Source organism: Acomys russatus, chromosome 10 (assembly GCF_903995435.1).
Source record: "Acomys russatus chromosome 10, mAcoRus1.1, whole genome shotgun sequence".
NCBI classification, from domain to species: Eukaryota; Metazoa; Chordata; class Mammalia; order Rodentia; family Muridae; genus Acomys; species Acomys russatus.
In genome coordinates this window covers 9,149,980-9,171,830 of record NC_067146.1, presented here as the reverse complement: position 1 = coordinate 9,171,830, position 21,851 = coordinate 9,149,980, and the positions used below count along the sequence as shown (strand labels likewise).

At 40.7% G+C, this 21,851-nt stretch overlaps 1 protein-coding gene across 1 annotated transcript in view; it reads left to right on the top strand.

The window, feature by feature from the left end:
• Positions 1-21,851, top strand: part of Exoc4 (exocyst complex component 4) — a 741,149-nt gene that overhangs the window by 17,949 nt on the left and 701,349 nt on the right. The window contains exons 2-3 of the mRNA XM_051151762.1: positions 5,148-5,337; positions 18,705-18,899. Of these exons, the coding sequence (XP_051007719.1) occupies positions 5,148-5,337; positions 18,705-18,899 (385 nt within the window). The remainder of the gene's footprint in view (positions 1-5,147; positions 5,338-18,704; positions 18,900-21,851) is intronic.

Here is a 21,851-nt window from a genome sequence, read left to right as displayed (position 1 = left end):
ATCTGATCAAGCTGACAAAATTTTATTTTTCTCAGGCTGCTTATAAGCACAAGGCAGAATGTGGGGTGGGGGTAGAGGGGGAGCTAGGGTGAGAGCGAGGGCAGCCCCCTACTGCTGCATACCGCACAATGTTCCCTTCATGGTCAGGTAGCCCTGCGCTGGCTGTTTCCAAGAAGCGTGGGACAGCAGGACTGGAGCTAACCTAGGTGAAACAGATCTCTATCTGGTTATTGAGAAAGCTAAAGACAGGAGGTCTCCTGGAGAGTTCTCTGAGAGGTCACCTAAAGGGAGGGAGCAGGAGAGGTTTTTTCAAGCAGAACACAGGGGGTCCAAATGGCCATATTTGCTGAAAGTGCCCCCATCAGTGGGTCACCTGGTTTCACAGGTGCGCTTTCCCTTCTGTTTGTGCTTCCTTTGATCTTTAAAACAACAGCATTGACTTTTACCTGTTTGCTTCTGTCTGGACTCCTTTACTCTACTAAAGTCCAAAGTGAGAGCAAAATTGCTCCCTGGGAGGAATTACTGATGGTGAGTGTTTATTTTCCTTTCATAACATTTGACTGGCCAACTGAAAGACTGAAGCTGGTATTTGAAAAAAGAAAAAAAAAAGAAAAAAAGAAAAAAAAAAAAAAGGGAAAAAAACCTGACAAGTTTCATTTTCAGTCTGCAGATCTTCATGCAGTTTTCCTGCTTGCCTGTGGGATGCACTGGGAGCTGGTGGCTTGTGAATCCAAGGGAAACCATCCGGCATCCCTGTTTTTGCTAGAAGCGTTTGGTGGACCCTTTAGGCTGTTAGGCGAACACGTTCTTTCCTGGGGATTAATTAGTCATGGTTAGAGATGTAATTCATCATGTGAAATACCAGCGCTGTCATAGTGAACAATCCTTAGTGATCCAGAACTGTCTCTGTGTCCAGCTTCACCACAAGCTAGTTTCCCCTTCTGTGGTCCGGTGTGAACTCAGCAGCAGTTTGCAAATCAGATCTCCGTTTACATGAAACGGGGCGGAACAAAGTCTAAAGGCGATTGTGTAAGTTGAGTGCGTCTTGGAGTGCCAGCTTTACATCAGCGCTCTGCTTCTCTTTGCTGTTACTGTGGTTCTTCTTTTTAGCCTTTTTGTCAGGTCCAACTGCATTTCTTACAACATCAGCAACAAAAACGAAAGAGAAAGCCTGTAGGGTTCATGCTCATCTTTTCATCTTTAGCTGACCACTGCTTCCTTACAGGTGAGCTGTCATACAGTTAGGGTGCAGGCCTCAGCTCGGGAGTTGAGGCAAGAGAGAGAGCAATTGAGTAGAATTGGTGTAGAAAGGGGCAGGGCTTTGGCGTCAAGTGTGCTTGCTCTCTTTAATTCCAGCCCAACTCTCAGTGTGTGAGTGTGCACATTGGCTTGTGTATTAGAGAAGAGTCATGATTCTGTCCAGCTCACCGGACTATGGTAGGGTCACCACAGAAGCGACTACTATGTGAGCAGTGCACCACTTCTGTTTGCTCTCTGGGCCTCATCTTTGCTTACCCCCTTTCCCGCATGCTGGACATAGCACAGTGCGGACCTGGACATTTCTGGGCGTGAAGCCTGGCTCATCAGTAGATTATAGATCATAAATCTTCTTTTTTTTTCTTCACTAAAACTGTACCACTGTAGTGTCCAGTGTGATGGACTTGTCTGTAAAGCCAACACTTGGGAAGCAGAGGCAGGAAGACGGTAGATGTCAGCCTGGGTTGCAGAGATTGGTAGGTTAACTTGAGCTGTATATCTTAGAACCACTATCTTAGAAGATGAAAAACAAAAATAAACAAAACCAAAACCAAAACAAAACATTCCTCAAAATAAAGACACACACACACACACACACACACACACACACACACACACACACACACTCTCCTTCAAAATAAAACCGAGCAACAACAACAAAAATGTAGTTGAGGCTGGGTGGTGGTGGCACACACCTTTAGTCCCAGCACTTGGGAGGCAGAGACAGGTGTATCTCTGTGAGTTCAAGGCTAGACTGTCCCACAGAGTGAGTTATAGAACAGCCAGGGCTACGCAGAGAAATTCTGTCTTGAAAAACCAAGAACCAAGAAACCAACCAACCAACCAACCAAACAACAACAAAACAAAAACCCCCCAAAAACCCAAAGAACCAAAACACTCCTCCCAAAACAAGCCATAACAACCCTCCCAAACCAATCACCAACCAAAAATGGTAGTTTAGAATGTTATGCCTATGTTGTGATATACAATAACGCTTTCTGTTTGGAAGTAGGTTTTAAAACTTCCACACCTTTTGAGCACTGACATGGGAGCAGCACATGGAAATGTTTACACCATCCCTGTAACTTTGTTCATATGCAAAATTATTAAAAATATTGTATAAAATTACTGTCAGTCTCCCACATGTTGTGTATGAAACATAAATTTTGTACTTAGCCCTGTACCTAGCATCTCATATTTTTAGTGCAGGTTGTGAAAGAATTCAAAATCCAAAATACTTATGGTTCCCAAAATTTTAGGTAAAGGGCACTGACTCTTTGTTGCTAGTCTCATTATTGTAGCAATGATAGTAATTATGGCCAGCATTTGTTGACTGCTACTGATATATGAGGCTTTGCTTGACAGTGCTTAACACCAGCATTCTGTATGGAATAGCTTGTTATTTCCATAGAAGAACAAAATACGATTCAGTTACTGAGGTCCTCTGGGTAGTAGATATGGTGGAGTAAGGAGCTCAATATAGGCAGAGTTCAGAGACAAGTTTTAAATACTGTGCAGTTGTTCAAAACCTAATCTATAAACAGACTTGGGTTTTCCGTCCTCCTAGGATCTCTTATTCTCGTGGTGTGAGGTGGGCAAGTTAACCTTGTCAAAGCTCAGCTGCTGCTTGTGTGGAAGATAGTGATAGGCCCACTCTAACCGGAGTGGGCATTTGATAAAGTGCAGAATAAACCTGGTTTCTGGCATCTGTAAGCCTCTACTTTTTAGAGGTCTTTATTATTTTCATTATCCTTACTACCTTTCCCTTCACTAATTAAAAAAAAAAAATACTGTAACAATTTATATTTTTAGAGTTTTATAATATGTGTTTGACTAAAGACAAATGTGTTTGTCATTCATCCCAGGTCACATCAAAAGGAAGAGGGTGGACTTTCAGTGTGAGTCAGACTTGGCACAGGGTATTTCTTATATAAATATTTTCTCTGGAAGTGAAAATAGGAGAAGAGATTCCCTGTGGACTCAATTTACTCCTAATCTTCATTTTAGTAACCCTTTCTTTCTCCTAAGTAACTCCTAATGATCCAGTAATGCATTGCGGTGACAGCTCATGCCAGAGAAGTTGTCCTCCCTGGGCCTGACATTTTCCTTAATGGTAATTCTGACTAGTTAAGGTAAACAGTAGAGAGGTGTTTGGCATGTTTCCTTCCACAAATGACAGTGTGTGTGTGATGAGGAAGGGGGCGGGCGTGGAAGGCACTGTGAAAATGACAGGCTCATGCTGTTTAACTCTGCAGAAGTGATGGAGTTAAATATCCAGAAACTCTTACCTAGGGGACAGTTGATAAATTGAAGGCACTTCTTGATTGCTCTTTAGAGTAACATCCTAGAAGGCTTCAGGTTTAAAGAGCAAAGTTATATATCATAAAAACAATAGAGACATGCTAAGATACTCTGAACCAAATATCAAAGGTGATTTCGGTGGCTCTGTCTTTGAGATCAAGTTGATTTACTCTAGTAGTTAAATACTTGTGTGTTTGCTACCCAGAAGCAACCTTGAAAATCACTGGGCTTAGGATTACAGATGAGGAAATAGGGTCTGGCCTGGTACTGCCCTTCATAGCTCCCAGCACCGTTTCATTTCATGCAACACTTGATCTCTTGGCATCCCTAACACATTTACAGAATTCATTTTGGAAGGTACATTTTCGCCACAGACAGGCCTTCTGAATTCCCCTCTAAATTGAAAAAGAAGTTTTATATATTGTGTGGCTCATGAATTAAGACCCCTTGCTCTGAGTGGCAGTTCAGAGAAGACTGTTGTACAGTATTTTGCTCGAAAGTATCTGGAGGTGGGTATGTGATTGATTTGCTGACAGACCATCTCTGAAAGCAGTTCTAATGATGGACTTATAATTGATTGCATCCATCATTGAAAGCCTAAAATATCCCCCTCCCTAAATTAAAAAAGATAAATGAAATAAACTAGGCTGAATGTATAAGCTGACAAATCTGAGGGAATTTAATGAAACTCTAAATTACCGCAGTGAGCAGATAAGAGGGAAAGGTTTCTTTATTATAATACTAAATTAAAAAAAATTATCCAAGAGAGATAATGGAGGAAACAAAGATCTGTGGCCCATGTATCAAACTGAGTTATTGAAAGATTTTTAATAAGTGTGCCTCTCTCATTGTCGGGTTATTGTTGATTCCTATCAATCTTGTTGGTGCTGTTTGAAGAATAGTGAATGCAGGCAGTGTCTTGTACTGCAGCTTAGGTTACTGCTGTTGTAACAGATTTTAGAACTAAAATTTTCTGTTTCAAGGTTGCTGGGGGGCTGTGTTCAATTTCAGGCTGTTCACATGAGATCTTTAGAAGGTGATCCCTTGGTGTGAGAAGTTTTATCCCTTATTATACTTCAGCCACATACGAAAGAAGGCCACCCAGAAGTGACTTAAACAATGATGTGTATGTATCATCTCCCCTAACAAGAAGTCCTGAGGGGAGGGCAGCTTCAGGGATGGCTCCTTTTCGTGGCCTATGGACATGGCTATAGAAACAGCTACCATGTCTATTTCTTCCACAGGATGACAGAAGTGTCTGAGCATCTCAGTTCTATGTGGCAGTGTCCTAGGCTCAGGAAGGGACCTTTCTTTGGATGTTCTGTAGGTCTTGTTAGCCAGTGTTACAAGTAGAATGGAACTGTTAGAATTGTTGTGAGTCATACGAAGCGAGGTACTAACAGGCGCTTTTGTATTTGGGCATGTACTTAGGCGGTGCTGGAATCACCTTTGGAGGTTATTTTGTATATTCTGTTGACTCACTTCATTTCCTGTTTGTGGGATGGCTGTGCTAGTGTACTGACTGGATGCAGGTCTCCCCACCGTTGCTCTGACATTTGACTCAGCTTGACAAATTCTGTCTTCGCCAGGACTCTGTCTACAAGTGATGATGTTGAAGACAGAGAGAATGAGAAGGGCCGCCTTGAAGAAGCCTATGAGAAGTGTGACCGCGACCTGGACGAGCTGATCGTCCAGCACTACACAGAACTGACCACAGCCATCCGCACGTACCAGAGCATCACAGAGCGCATCACCAGCTCTCGGAGTAAGATCAAGCAGGTGAGCCTCCTTTCTTCCTGTCCAGCAACAGTCGCCTTCCCTTACAGGTGTGGTTCGGAGCTGTGCCACAGTGGTGCCTAATTATAGAAGTCCACTTCCATATCAGCTGGGGAAAACTGAGGTGGGGCGTGAATCCTGTGGCTGGCTGGCTGGTGACCCTGAAGACTTTCTCTGAGGGCAGCCTTCCAGGCTGGAACCGACAGTTCCCGACAATAGCTTCCACTGATGTGGCAAGCTGGGGCTGGGGCTGATGGCTCCTAGGGGGCTTCTGCTGATGGTGGCAAGTGTCGAAAAAAGAAAAGGAAAGAAAGAGGGAAAAGAACCACAAATGCGCGCGCACACACACACACACACACACACACACACACACACACACACTTACACTAGATGACGAGTAAGACAGACTCTAGCAGGTAGGTTTTAACAAGCTGCTTGTTCTTCTTTTTATTATTAGCTTCTTATTTTCATTCTTACCCTTATTCTTAGCCGTGTTCTTAGCCTTTCCTTATCATCATCCTTTTTCCTTCTTCTCCAGTTTATATACCCCAACGAAATCTTTAAAGCAGTACAAAAATTACAATGTGTTTATATTCTATCTCTCTATAAATAAATGATTACAATATATATATATGTAAGAAAATCATGTTCCCCAATACCTTCACATGATCAATTGTATTACGTATTATGGGTGAGGAACAAACATGAATAACAAGTTATTTCTGAGAATTCATATACATTTGTACATAAGCAACTTGTTAACATATTAACAGATTATAAGCAAGCAAGGGAATTTCTCAGCCAGCTTTTCTTTACTGGCAGGCTGCAATTTGTGGTTACAAAGAAGGAATTAATTATCTTAAGAAATAATCTTATAAAGATCTTGAAAGAATCACAAATCTAAACTCCTATATAAAAATAATCACCCATTTCTATTTTAAGCCCTAAAGGTGCTTATCCACTCATCAATATGTTTTATTAAATCATATCAGCCAATGACACTGCCCAGTGAGGGGCTGGAAGCCCCCTCTATAGTACTCACACAATTCACATATTAAGGGGATTATAAGGACCGTGAAGGTAACAAGCAGAGCTATGCTCCTTAACAGCATGAAGTCCTCAGGACACCTGAGGCCTATGCCTCGCCGAGACACACCCATCGTGGGTTTGCTAACCAGTGGGCCGCGTTCTATGAGTTCTAGAGCTGTTTTGCTGTTCCTCTTGCATGGACCCCAACACCTAATGGTCCTTGACTAGTGTGATTCCTGAAGATAGTTTTTGGAGTTTTGAAAAGCTATTGTTTCCTGGGTACCCTGCCGTTAGGCCCAAAGGACAAAGTGAGTTCTAATAGGTGCTTTTATATTTGGGCAAAGGGATGAACTACTCAAAACAAAACAAAACAAAAAATTAAGGAAAAAAAAAAAAACCCCAACCAACCAAACAAACAACCCCCCCAAAAAAAACCAACCAAAAAAAAAAAAAAAAAAAAAAGAATCCCAAAACTGTATACCATCACATCATATTTTTGTAGTTCTTGACTATGCATATTTTTAAATTTTTATTTTTATTTATTTTTCTTTTTTACAGATACATTTCTATTAATACACATATATACATTAAACTACCTATAGGAAGAAGAACCATATAACAATCAGGAATTATATAAGTGTTGCATTCATAGTGTTTTGGCTATTTGTATTTGGCAACCTTGAAGAGAACATCTTCCCTATCTTGGTGTGTCTAAAATTCTGAATGTAAATCTATATCTATCACATCTCATCTTTATCAACTTAAAACATCTATCTAGACCTAAATACATCTTAACCCTAAAACAACTAAGCTAAATTGTAAAACTAAACAATCTGGTCTTCAACCCCATCAGAGACTTGAGAAAAAATAAAATTAATTATCTGAGTAGATAGGAAGTGCAGGTAAGCAGCTTCCACAGTGAGAAAATGACAGGGACAGTTTGATATCAGAACAGTCACCCAAATCTCTCTATAATATTGTAGCATCATCTTCAGCCTTCTGGCCCAATATACGTGACAGACATATTTGTGAGGCAGGAACTATTGAGGACTTGCTTACCCTGTCTTGGCAGAATTTGCTCGTCGACTCTGCCTGTATCCAAGCTTGCCCATTTTTAGAGAGAATTATGTCTGTGGCAGAAATGAGGCAGAATTTTGCACAGTGGCATGTTTGCCACATTTGAAGCCATCTCCATCAGGAGGTTCTTTGATGCTCATCTTCTTTGAGGTAGTCTGGGTGTTGCCAGGAGTCCTATTTATGTTAAACCTAGGATATATATAGGTTCCTAGAAAAAGACTAGTAATTGACATAACCATGACTTGGTCAACTAACAATTAGCTTTTATTACTTAATTATCCAAAGCAGTCTACAATAGCACTTTCAAAGTATAAGGAGTAAGTCTTGTATTATACTTCAGTTGTATGGGTACAATACTTCAGATTAGAGTAGAAATATATATATATATATATACTGTGTATGAAGAATAATCTTAAATTTGAATTCTATGACAATGTATCAAAATTAAACTTACTTTGCATCAATATACAAAGTTCTGTACCAGTTAATTAAAAAATAACCTTGTTAGTAACAATTAAGTAATTAATTCGAGGAGTACTTTTTGTCCTATCATCCAATATATTTCTATATTCCCCCCTTCTTTCTTTTCAACCCCCTATCTCCAAACCTAGGAAAGAAAGATAAGGGAAAATAGAGACATCCCTAAGTCCAACCGTGATTTCTCTCTGAATAAGGCTATGTATTTCTTATGTGTGCATGTGTGCAGGTGTGCGTGTGTGCAGGTGTGCATGTGTGCAGGTGTGCGTGTGTGCATGTGTGCAGGTGTGCGTGTGTGCAGGTGTGCATGCACGGGTATGCATGCGTTCATGCGTGCATAGATGCATGTATGTCTGTGTCTATGGGGCAAGCATTGGCTATCTTCCTGTATTACTTTCCACTTTAATTTTTTGAGACAGGATCTCACTGTATTTGTAGCTTCCTGATTCAGCTAGACTGTTGTCCAGCAAACTGCAGGACTGTATTTGTCTCTGTTTCCTAGCACCTGTTTACTGTCATGGGCTACCATGCCCAGCTTCAATTGGCTGCTAGGGTTTGAACTCAGCTTCTCATGTGCTGTGAATACTGCTCAAGGAGCCACTTCCTGAGCCCCCAGGCTATGTGTTTGGAAGAGCACTCCTTTAATACTCTTTTGTACTGTACTTTGATAGGTAACAGTAATTTCTGCCTGTATTGAAGACTGAATTTATCTGTTATCTCAACAGATTTAGAATGTGAGCTAAGGACTCCCTGATTCTAAAGTCTTTGTTGACACTTTTTCCAGTAATTTTTCAAGCAGTGTCTTTCACCTTTAAACAACAAGTATGAGACATTGCAGAACCCCAACATGCCAAGCACATAAGAGCGCAAGATCTATGCTGTTTATGTTGGGGTGAGGAGTGCAGAGGAACATGCTTGTCCCCCTCTTTGGCAACTGCCCCTCAGGTACCTGGGAGATGGTTCCCTGTGCAGACTGTGGCTTGGCTGTGAGATGTGCAGGACTCCCTAGCCTGTTCCTGCACAGGAACAGCTGTGCTTATGGTGGTGTTACATTCTTTCTTGTCCTCCAGACCTTTTCCTGTGATTTTGTAAGCAGTGCATAAAGAATACTCGATAGCAGAGATGTGAGTTTCAGCTTCTTAGAGTCCAGCTCTGGAACCAGTAAGCTCTTAGCCTTTTCTGAAGCTATCTTTGTACTTAAAACTAATTGCCACGTTTGAAGGGAATGCTATAATTCTTAGCCTTTAGATGTGGTAGGTTCCGCCTGTGTATTTGTCTGTGAACCTGGCTGCAACTATAGATGAATTGCTCTTATTTAAAACAAACTCGAGTTTGTTTTGACCCAGGGTACTAAGCTCAGAAGAGATCAGGAAATGAATGCCTGCCCTGCTGACTTTCTTTCATGGTAAGGGTGAGGGACTTCTTGGTATTTGTGTTTCTGATCAGTTCGGCTGACTGGGAGGACTTTGTCCTGATCTCCAGGGAGGCTTCAGCAGTAACTACTGCTCTGCTCCTACCACTCAGCGTCCCTGCAATAGCGTCATCGCTGCCAACAATGTGTCTGCTTGGGCTTGGTACTGAAAACAAGGGCTTCATCTTGAGGATCTTGTGTTTGTTACAGAAGTCACACTCTATTTACTGTCTTACTTTCAGTATTCTAAAGTCTGAGGGAAAGGAAAACAACAACAACAAAAACCACACCAACCAAACAATCCCTGCCCCCCTCAAACCAAAAGAAGCCTTTATTATACTAATTTGCTAAGAAAGTAAATGTCACCCAATTCATCATTGTTTTTGGTCCATTGTTAATAATTATTGCCAGTATTTAGATGAGAAGTGCAGGATGAAAACCTTGCAAATAACAACAACATGCTGGAAAGCCAAAGTAAATTTCTTTGTATTCCATGTTTTGATAATTTTGTACCATAAGTGTAAGAGGTTTTTCTCTTTCTTTTTTTTAATGATCAAAGGTTTGATTTCACCTTTTAAGTAATTTGGTCAGAAAAGGCCAATATCTTAAAAGGATGAGGAAGAAAGCCCGTAAAGGCTTTGAGGAAGAAGGGATAGCAAGGGCAGGCAAAAATCCTGAGGTAGGATGAAGACAGGTGAAGGAGAGCAACGTGCAGAGTCAGGAGAGTGACGTGAGACGTGAGAGAGCTGCCATGTGAGGTGTGGCACGGGGGCCTGGCGCCGCAGGGCCTAGCGGTCCATTAGGTGTGGCACCGGAACCTGGCGCCGCAGGGCCTAGCGGTCCATTAGGTGTGGCACCGGAAGAACTTGAATGCAGTGAATAGGCTGATCTGCACTTGGCCCATGTATATGGCGATTTTGCAGCATATGCTATTTATAATGCTTAGCCTTTAGAAGTGGTAAGGTTGTGAACATAAGAGCAATATATAACATTTAAAGGCAAACTCTACCTGATGGTGTAGGAACATATTTTAATGTGGAGCTAGTCGTATGAAGATGCGTTCATATTCATGTGTCACCTCCCATTCGGACATTATTTCCAATATCCATTTAGGTTACATTGCTAGAATTTATGTCCTTTGGGATAAATGCATGCTGATGGATGAGTCTGACTTTCTTCCCAAATGGTTTGAACATTTTACATTGGCTAAGCCCATTTGGAAATTTTTTCTAGATAAAAACATAATTATTGTAAGTAAAACCATGTATGACCAATCAGGTCAGGTACTGTTGATAATAAAATTCTTGAGTGATCCTATTATTGTTGAATACACTGTAAAATTGGCCAAAACAAGATGCCTCAGAATTCATATTCTGCCAGTCTCATGGTTGACATTGATGGGAGTTAATTGATACAGACTGAAGACTGCCGTGCTTGGGATATTTCTCCACAGTATGAGGGGGAGATGAGATGAGCTCAGTGCAGATTTCTTCAAATGTATTAAGTAGTCAGTCTGCCCTAGAAGAAGGGTGGGTAGAGCAGAGCATACACTTGGCTCCCTTGTATATACACAGACACTTAACATTTTATGTTATTGGCTGTTTTCTTGGTATTAGATCCCATGCTAAAAACCTGCTTTCCTTGCCTATAACTAGAAATAACTATGAATAATTATTCAAGTGATGTTGCTAGGGGCCTCATTAATCAGGGATGCAGCATTCATTACTTAACATTTACCTAAAGTGACTTTTGGCTTTTATGTGAGAGTATACCATGAAAGGTAGAATTAGGATGAAGAATAGCCTTAATTAATATAAAGAATGTCATAGGAGGACAGCATGATTTTTTAAAAAAGATGTTATTTACAGCTTAAATGTTAGTGAAAATTTTTTACCTATCTGTATGAGAAAGGGAAGAAAGAGTCAGGTTTCCCAGAAACGGACGTGCTAAACAATGGCCAGTGACAAGAGCTGTGACTTAAATGCTGGGCAGTAGTCCTAAGTGCACTATTGGAGTTGTAGGAACCACAGAGTACTTTCCCATAAAGCTCAAGGGTTTCTTGATCTCTGTCTCTATCCAGTACCTGCAAGGAAAGGGAATGAGTTGAGAGGAGATTTTCAGAGAATTTAAAACCTAACAATGGAGGTTAAAAAAAACTAAAGGGGAACCATAGGAAGTAAAAATGTGAGATGTATTTAAACATGATCTGTGGTTCCAAAGGGTTTTTAGGCAGAACAAAGTGTTGTTTCTCAAATTTATTATTTCTATGACCTTTCTATAAACTCTGTAGAACAAACACAGTTGGGCCCTTCTCAGAGGCAGATGTGTATGAAGGCACTTACGTGTCACCTTCAGCTGCCACAAAGGGATAGAACAGTATTTTGCATGTATAAACTAAGTGACCTTGATGTGTTGATGTAGTGACTGTTTCTCTCAGAGGGAACTTCTCAGGGTCTTTCTGGCCGCAGGTGTCTGGCTTTGTTATGGTGGTAGCACACACACAGGCTGTTCCTTCTTTATTTCTCCTGATTTGAATTTACCACTCTTCTGCTTTTGTGGTTCAAAGGTTATGGTCTTTACCTATTTCCCTTGGGCAGGCAGGCAACTGCCACCTTCTCTTAAGTGTGTCTTTGCTAGCCCTCTTACAAAAGCTGAGGCTGGTTTTTATTTTTATTATTATTTTTTAAAGCCTCGGGTAGTTTTCATCATTTGTTTCTTTGTCCCATGGTTGGGTTACAAAAATTGCTACTTCTCAGCCACCTGTATCGCCTCACATTGCCTTTTTCAGTAGCCGTCTTGAGCCCTGCTTGTATTTTCTTCTTTTCTTTTGGTCTCTAATTAGAGTGACTTACAGTTTCATATATTGAGCCTGAGGTTCTTGGCCTTTCTGGACACATGATTTGAAGCAAATGTCAAGTTACTATAATTCCAAGGGGACAAAGCATGATGTCATGATTTTACCAACTTGCCTTTCCATGGTTTATTTATGAATGAGGCAGGGCAATATAACTTTTCAATAGTAATTATCCTTATCATTTAAATATAACAACAAAAATGTTGTCATCACATTTATAAAAATAGAACATGAATTTAAGAAATAAATGTTTATATGAGTTTGATTCCTTCTTAACAAGTAGAGCCCCTGTTTCCTATCCCCACTTAAAAATACTTAATTTAAATTCATTAATTGACAAATCGAAATATATGTACATTTATGGATACAACATGGTATTTTGGGAATATGAACACATTATGGAATGGTGAAATCAAGTTAATATGTACATGACCTTACATAGATACTTTTTTTGGTAGTATAACCACTTATAATATCTCTTAGCAATTTTCAAGTAAAAACCATTGCTGTTAACTTTAGTTAACATGTTGTACAACAGGTCTTTTGCATTTACTCCTCTTATCTGATTAATACTTTCTATCCTTGGATAGCATCTCCTCAGTCTCATCTTCTGGTAACTGTCATCGTTGTCTCTTCTGAGTTTGGCTCATTCTCATGTCAATGAATGTGTGGTGCTTGTATGCCTGGTTTCTTTCCCTCAGCATGTCTTCCAGTTTCATCCATGGTGTTGTAAATGTCAGGATTTCCTTCATTGTAGAAGATAAATCACACTTTTTTTGTTTTTGTTTTTGTTTTTGTTGAGACAGTGTTTCTCTGTTTATCCCTGGCTGTCCTGGAACTCTCTTTGTAGACCAGAGATCCCCCTGCCTTTGCCTCCTGAGTGCTGGAATTCACCATGCCTGACTACCACACTTTTTGTTTTTTTCTGTTTTTTCTGTTGGGTACTTATGTTGATTTTATGTCTTGGATTTTGTAACACTGTATGAACTTGGCAATGCAGATTTCTTTTACTTACCAATTTCATTTTCTTTAGATATTCAGATGTTCCTTGATTTATAGTTGAATTATATCTAAGTACTCCCATCATAATTTGAAAATGTGGCAAACTGAAAAATACATTTACTGTATCTTGTCTTTTGACCATCCCAAAATGACTATAGTGCGGTGGACAGTCCTTTCTTTACCCTCCTGCCAGTGTGGCTCTTGGGAGCTGCAGCATGGGCTGCCCAGTGCTGTGGATGGTCCTTTCTTTACCCTCCTGACCGTGTGGCTCTTGGGAGCTGTAGCATGAGCTGCCCAGGGCTGTGGATGGTCCTTTCTTTACCCTCCTGACCGTGTGGCTCTTGGGAGCTGTAGCATGAGCTGCCCAGTATTGTTACAGAATGTCATACAGCAGAGTGCTCACCTGGAAAGTGGGGAGAATCTGAGGGAATGCTCCTACTGAGTGTGTCCCACTTCTATGTCACTGTGAACGTGACAGCGTGAGTTGGAAACTATCTGAATGCCTAGTAGTGGAATTCTTGGTTCATACAGAACTATTTTATTGACTTATTTTAACCAGGGATCTCTGCATTCTTTTCTTTTTTTCTTTTTCATTTATTATTATTATTGTTGCTGTTGTTTTTGTAGTTAGTTTAAGACCTATTATTGTTGTTGTTGTTAGTTTAAGATCTATTATTATTATTATTATTATTATTATTATTATTATTATTATTATTATTATTATTATTTGTTTAAGACAGGCTCTGTCTATGTAGCCTTTACTGTCCTAGAACTTACTATGTAGATCAGGCTGGCCTTGAACTTAACAGAAAACTGCCTACCTCTGCCTCTTGAATGCTGAGATTAAAGTCATACCCCCTATCCTGGCTTTATATTATTTCCTACAATGGTTTATTCTTCATCTTTATTGAGATATAATTTTCATGTAGTAATATGCATATATTTTTGATTGCACAAGTCAATGAATGGGGCATTTATATTCTTGAATTTGTTACTACTGTGTCAGAGAATTCACTCCTGCTTTGTAGCCCAGGTTAACTTTGGACTTGACGCTGGCCTGAAACAGAGGCTCCTCCTGCCTCGGCTTTCTTAATGCTTAGGTTATACAATGTGCACTGCCAGCTGTGGCCTTCTGCTTCCTATAGTCAGTTCTCATCCACATCCTGCTGAGCACAACTACTGACATAAAATCTGTCACTAGATTAGATTTGCCTGCTGTGGCTCTCATATACATGTCCATGTTGCAGCTGGCTCCTTTTCTCACCGTCTAATTTTGATATTCTTCATATTTTTCTTTTTTCTTGGTGACTGACCCCATATTCTATTTTTAGTGATTTTTCTAATCAAAAAGTCAAAGATTCAGGATAGTTTGGTAGGAAAGTTTCTTATATCTTTACTTTGTTAGTTCAGTTTAGGGAGTAATCTTGGTGATCTTCATTTTATGCACAACCCAGTTCCAATGTGTCTTCCTGCCATTCTGCCTTATTTTCATTTTGGTTTCTATGTAATGAGCAAAAGTAGCAAGTGACCTGATTGTATGTGTATATGCTAGTATAAAATTCCACAATGGTCTTTCCCTATTACATAAGAATTTGCCAAGATTTACTGACACTTTATAAGTTTATAACCCCCTAGAGCCTAGTTGAGTGTTCTGTCAAAGTTAATTTTTACCTACTTCCATGGAAGCCATTATGCGTGGAGGGAAAGACTAGAATTGTAAAATTAAGAATATTAGAGCTAGCTGCGCATGGCAGCATTTGCCTATTATCCCAGCACTCAAGGAGGCATAAGTAGGTGAATTGCTGTGAGTTCGAGGCCAGCATGGTCTACAAAGGGAGTCCAGGACAGCCAAGGCTACACAGAGAAGCTCTGTCTCCACAAACAAACAGTATTAGAGAATATTAGAAATCAAATTCTGACAGACTTTTTTTTTTAAATGGAATGAGCTTAATAACAACTACTTAGATCAACAACTACAAGGGATGAATGACCTTCAGAGATATTTAAGTCAAAGAAAACCAGGTCCCAAATCCAGCCACGCAAAGGCTCTAACTTGTGCTTCTGGAGTCCCTGCTAATCCCTGCTGGACACGCCCATGTCTGATGTGTGCTCATCCTGTTTCCTGTGTTAGAAGTTGCCTTTAGATTCGGCTGCATAGGGAGGGTGATTTAGTCCTCTCCTCTCCTGACCACCACACCGCCCACCTTCCTCTTTTCTAAACAGGATAGCTATGCTTGTTTCACTTAAACTCTCTGTGTTATCTTATTGTAACTATGTAAATTTTACATCTGCTGCATGGTTTTGTCTTCTGTGCAGTTTGCTGCTGCCACTGTTCTCCCTGGGGTGGGGACAGCTCTGTAGACTTCTTCTGTGTTGGAATCCCAACCTTGACTGTTTCAGCTGTGTTCTTTTATTGATGGAGCAGCATTTCTCAGAAGTGGGCTCATTCTCTTCATGCAGTGTTTACTTTGTGAGAGTTGCATGGCTGAAAATGCCTTCATTCTTTCTTCACACTTAATTGATAGCTTTTCCTGTAATTCTCTCTCAGAATTAGAAGCTTTAGTTGGGGTCTACTTTACCAACTTTTGTATAGATTGCTTTTCCTTTAGAAAGCTTTTGGATTTCGTTCATTACCACCCCACTTTGCTGTCTGTCTGACTCTCTGTTATTGTCTCCCTCGCATTTTCCAGCTCTCTTTTTCCCTCCCCTTCCCTTTCCTGTGTTGTTCCCTTCCTTTCTACTTCTTCCTTGAAGATTCTCAAAGACAACCAGACTGCTGTTGGATTATTGGTCCCACTTGACTTAGTCTCTTCTCATTCTGTTGTCTTCATCAGTTCATGTGTTTTTCCTGTTTGAGAAATAATACTCTGGGAAATTTTATTTGTTAAAATTTCATTAATAGTTTTCTCTGCTATATTTTAAAAATAAATTTCCCTTCCTCCAGAATTCCTGTTTGGTAATTATTGAACTCTAATTCAGTCTTCTAATTAAAAAAACGTTGTTTACATGCGTGCACACACAAATACACATACACACAAACTTGGAGTGTGTCATAACTTTTTTATTATCTCAATTTTATGTCACTTAAAAAATTAAAGGCTTTTCATTTTCTAAAATTGTCATGTTCTGTTTTATTTCTTAGATGTACTAGCTTTTCTTATTTTTCCCTGAGTATATTATTTGTAGTTTTAAGGAATCCTGTTTCCTGTATAGTTTCTCCTTTACCAGTCCGTTTCTTTTGTTCTGATGATTGTCAGTTCTTTTCTTTTTTTAGAATTTTATTAAAATATAATTACATTAGTTCTCCCATCTTCTCCCTCTCACCCCTCCCATGTCTCACATTTCCCTTCCAGAATCACAGCTGGCATCCTCTTCTTTAGCCTCTGTTGTTAGATATATATGTATAAATAAACCAACACATCAGTACAACCTGCTGAATCTTTTCAGTGTTGCTTTATGTGTGTGCCCAGAGGACTTGATGTGTCAGTTCTTTCTGTGGACTTTCTTTGTCTAACGATCCTTGGCTACCATTTGTATGCAAGGGAGTTGAGCGTAGAGCAAATTGGGGGGCTGTTTTCTGTGAGGGGTGGGACTGTCAGTATCTTCAGTGAAAACTCAGATGCCTTTAAAGCTGAACCAGGTTACTTTTCTTGAGGAGCACTCTAACTTTCTCAGCTTGGTGCTGAGAGGGAAGCTGCCAGAGTTCCTGGGGCTGAGCCACTCACTGACAATGTGAAGGGACCAGAGGCCCTAAGGATCATCTGGCTCGCAGGCTCCCCTTTCACTATATCCTCTTGTTTTCTTTGGTACTTGTTACCCTGCCTCCAGCCATGGCCTTTCTAATGGCCAGCTTTGGTTAGTGCTGGCAGAAGGACTCACCAGCCCATGTTGCTTGCTGAGCTGTTGGTCTTTAAGCTATCCCTGTGGGGAGTCTGAATTCTCCACTTAGGCTCTCTGTGTTTTGCTGCCTTCGGTGTGGCCAAACCCATTCTAGGCGGAAACACCCAGACTTCCTGAATTGAACTGTAATTTTGTTTGCTCTTTTTTCCTTTTTTTTTTTTTTTAATTTTTTTTATTTTTCTTCTTTCTTGATGTCAGTGTCTATAGGCTTTCTTTGATTTTACTGTGGTGGAATTGCAAGAAGCAATAGTGAAAAACTAGAACCATCTTTGTCAGATTTTCTCTACCTGTTCCATGGAGTCATGCTACCATGCTTCTCAAAGGATATCACAAGTTCCTCCTATCCAGGACTACTTTCTTTATATGAGAGTTCTATAGAAAACTGATTTAGGTATTATGAAATTATAAAATCATATTGGCTGTTTCCTCAAGAAACCTTGCAGTTTTAGCATCTATCTTCACATTTTCAATGCTTGTTAGATAAATACTGCAATTTCATTTTACAGTTATCAGAAGCACTATATTCTTGCTAAAGAGCAATACAGGCTCTCAGGAGAAACAGGCACACAGATTCTCTAGGGTGACGGGCATGCCTCACACTGTTGACAATTTGGATTACATAGGTGTACACGGTTGTCAGAACGCACCAAGTACTACACCAGAGTTGCAGTCACCTCAGGGGAAATAGAAACAAAACTAAATAAATGTTGAGCGCCAAATAGAAGCATATGCTGGGACTGTCAATAGTGTTCGAAAGCAGCTATGCGAATTGTAGATGATGATGAATTTAAAAGTCTCCCACCCCAACCGCAACCCAAATGTGGCTGCACATGTTTGATCCTCGTGCTTGCGAGAAGGAGGCAGTACTATTTATTACGAGGTGAAGGCCAGTGAGTTTGAGCCAGCCTGAGCTCCATGAGACTTTATTATTTGTGACTGTGATCACTGTCCACCGCTAATCTCCTTTATCCGCAAACTTCTCTACCTTTATTTGGTCACATTTTGCCTGTCCAGCAGAAGATGCTGGAGATTGTCTATTTAATATTAATTTTACTAACTGATGCTTAAAATGGCAAGCAAAATATGTCTGTCATGTCTCTTTGGGATTATCTGTACATATGTTTACTCCTTTTTCAATTTTGGGCTTAATTTTATTGTGGTCATTTGGGAAAAGCACTGAGATCTTTGGTCATAAACTTTGGCTGGAGTTTTAGAACTGTAAGCGTGGGCCAAGTGACCGTCAGCTGCAAGGGAAGCTGGGGATGGAAAACTAGTACTGGACTCTCACACTTATCGTTCCCCTGTTGAGGGGGACGCACATTTTATGGTGCTTCATTTTTTCAGAATGCCTACTATTCACTGTAGTTAGTTCTAGATTCACTCAAAGGTAGGCTAGCGGCAGTTTCCTCATTTCATGGAAGAAGTAGAAACACAGAGAGACAGTGATGCATGAAAGGGACTCAGTACCAAAATCAGAGTTGGAATTTTGCAGGGGGACCAACCAAGGAGAATGAGTGGGAGGGAGTTAGGAACTGTTGCACACAGTGGGGCCAGTGAGGACTGCTAACCAGGTTAGGCAAAACTTTGAGCTGACTCAAGATCAAATATGTTTTATTGTAGGTAAAAGAGAATCTACTTTCCTGCAAGATGCTATTGCATTGCAAACGGGATGAACTTCGTAAACTATGGATTGAAGGAATTGAGCACAAGCATGTCCTGAACCTGCTGGATGAAATTGAGAACATCAAGCAAGTGCCTCAAAAGCTGGAACAGTGCATGGCCAGCAAGCACTACCTCAGTGCCACTGACATGCTGGTAAGAGTGCTGCAAAGATGGGAGACGCTCCTCTTTCTGTACATAGCATGGGATCCCAGCCTCGCAGGGGAGCCCTGTTTGAAGTGTTAGATGGTTATTATTTATATATCTTATGCCCTTTGACCCAAGGCAAGAGTGCAGTGGAAGGAAACCAGCACTGAAATCATGTTGAAATGGAAATGAAAGATTGCTTCTTAGAGTCAGAGGAAGAGCACAGTCTCATTTTAGAGGATGACATCCATGTGACACAGAACTGAAGATTTGTAAAGTTAGCTGTTCCACAAAAGTTTTGAAGAGATTTTTGGATCATAGCTTTGGTTTTTTTCTTTCACCTGGTAAGAAAGAAAATGAGTTCATTGGTGCTAGTCTTAGAAGTAGCTCTGTAGAGCAGGGGCGCTCTGGGACCCCGGCTTTATTGCCTCACTCACGGAGTTGTGATACCTTTTGAATTATGGAAGTTCCCAGAGAGTGAAATTTGTGGTGAATGTCAAGCCAGACTCTGCTCCCTCCTCGTCCTGACATTCCCAAGGCTGGTGGCTTTTCTGGAGGACTATCCTATCTTCTTGCCAATTTATACACATCCATACTCACTTTCATCTCTCTAGAAGTCTCCTTGGCAGCAGCTGTCCTGATCTGGATTGTTCCTTTATCCATAATGGGGGCAGGTTTTTAAAAATCTTTGTTTTGTAAATTATGTTGGTGAAAACACTAAGGTACTTGGTGGAGACATTGATGAAATAATGCTGGAAGTTTGCTATTAGGAATTTTAAGGAATTTAGTAACCAAACGGTGAGAAGGGCCCTGGTATTTTATCACTATTAGTTATAAGTCAACTGAATCATCACTTTTCACAGTGGAGGGAGTGGTCTGGGGGCAGTAAAAGAACTAGTGTGTTTTTTCTTTTTTTGTGTGTGTATGTGTGGAGTGTATATGTGTGAGTGTGTGTGTGTGTGTGTGTGTGTGTGTGTGTGTGTGTGTGTGTGTGTGAGTTAGTGTGGGTGTGTGGTTGTTCGTGCTGGTCATTAAACACAGGGCCTGTACATGAGTACTCTGCCCTCTACCACGAAGCGGTATCTTCTGCCCTTTTTCTATTCCTGGTTTTTGAGACAGGATCTTACCCACTTGTCAAGGCTGGTCTCAGATCCAGCCTGTAGCCTGATGTGCCTTGGGTTTGTGGTCCTCCTGCCTCAGCCTTGTGATCAGCCAGGGTCAGAGCCCTGCATTGCCAGGTCCAGCTTGTTTCCAGCATCCTACCAGAGTGACAGCTTAGCTCATAATGGCGAAAAATTACTTTTCAGTGTTGGTGTTGATTTATGCATGTTTTTGCTAAATTTTCAAAGTTTAGGGATCAGAATAGACAAGCTTATGTGTTTGTGAGACACCTATACAGCTGCTTGAATCATTAGATCACTGTTTTGATGTGTATCTGCTTTTAATTAAGTGGCATGTACTAAAATGGGTTGTTAGAATTTATTTAAGTTAATTATGTTCATTTTAGGATTTTAATATTATAATTTTATAGCCCTATTACTTATGTGCTAATTTATTTATCTAAAGGCTTATCAAAAATGAGTACTGCCCTTTCCTTGACTAATTTTTGCTCTGGAGTTAATTAAATAACTTCATCAAATTCTTTGTTGTAAGTCATAGAAATTAAACTATCGTCCCCCCCCCCCTTTGGTTTAACAAATACCTGAGATAAATCAGCTCATGTCAAGGACCAGGTTTATTTTGACTTATAGTTTTAAGAGGTTTCAGTTCATGGTTGCTTGGACAAGGCCTTAAACTATATTGGGAGTGTGTGTGGGAGGAGTTTACTCACATCCTGGTCACCAGGAAACAAAAAGAGACGGGGAGGAGCTGGGATCCTTTAAAGTCATCATCCAGTGGCCTCACTTCCATAGGACACTACATGTTCAAGGTCAACTACCTCTGAGTATTGCCACAGACTGGGGGCCACACCCTCAACACATGGCTCTTTGGGCAACATTCAAGTTGCAAACTGTAGCATTTCATGGGGTAAAAAGAATTGGGCTCATGTAACAGGACAGAGGTGGGTTTGGAGAGATGGATCAGTGGTTAAGAGCACTAGCTGCTGCTCTTCCAGAGGTCCTGAGTTCAACTCCCAGCAACCACAGGGTGACTCACAACCATCTATAATGTGATCTGATGCCCTCTTCTGGCCTGCAGGTGTACATGTACAGAACACTGTATACATAATAAAAATAGGTCTTTAAAAAACAAAACAAAGAACCAGGACAGAGGCATGTTTGGAAAACCACCTCTGCATGTCTTTATTGGTGGTGTAGTTAGCATCAGCTGTCAACTTGACACAAACATGGAGTTACCCTGTAAGAGAGAACCTCAATTGAAGAATGGCCTACATCAGGTTAGCCTGCATTTGTGTTTGTAAGGCAGATAAAAATATACATACATACGTGTGTGTGTGTGTATGTGTGTGCGCGCATGTGTGATTTTTTGTTGTTGTTGTTTTTTTTCGAGACAGGATTTATCTGTGTAACAGCCCTGGCTGTCCTGTACTTGCTTTGTAGACCAGGCTGGCCTCAGACTCATAGAGATCTGCCTGCTTCTGCCTCCCCTAGTGCTGGGAGTAAAAGTGTGTGTGCCGCTGCACCTGGCATATTTCTAATTACTATTTGATGTAGGTGGGCCACTGTGGGGCGCATCTTCCCTAGGAAGAGGAACCTGGGTGCATATGAAAGGTAGCTGACCAAGGCAAGGGAAACAAGCCAGTGAGCAGCCTTCCATCTCTGGTTTCTGCTTCAAGTTCCTGCCTGTAGTTCCTGCCTTGGCCTTCCTTGATGATGCACTGTAGCCTTTGCGTACAAGTTGCTTTTAGTTGTGGTGTTTATCGTAACAACAGAGAGCAAACCAGGACAACTGGTCCTAACTGTGTGTGGCAATAGAGTTGGATGTTTGTGTTTTGGTGGG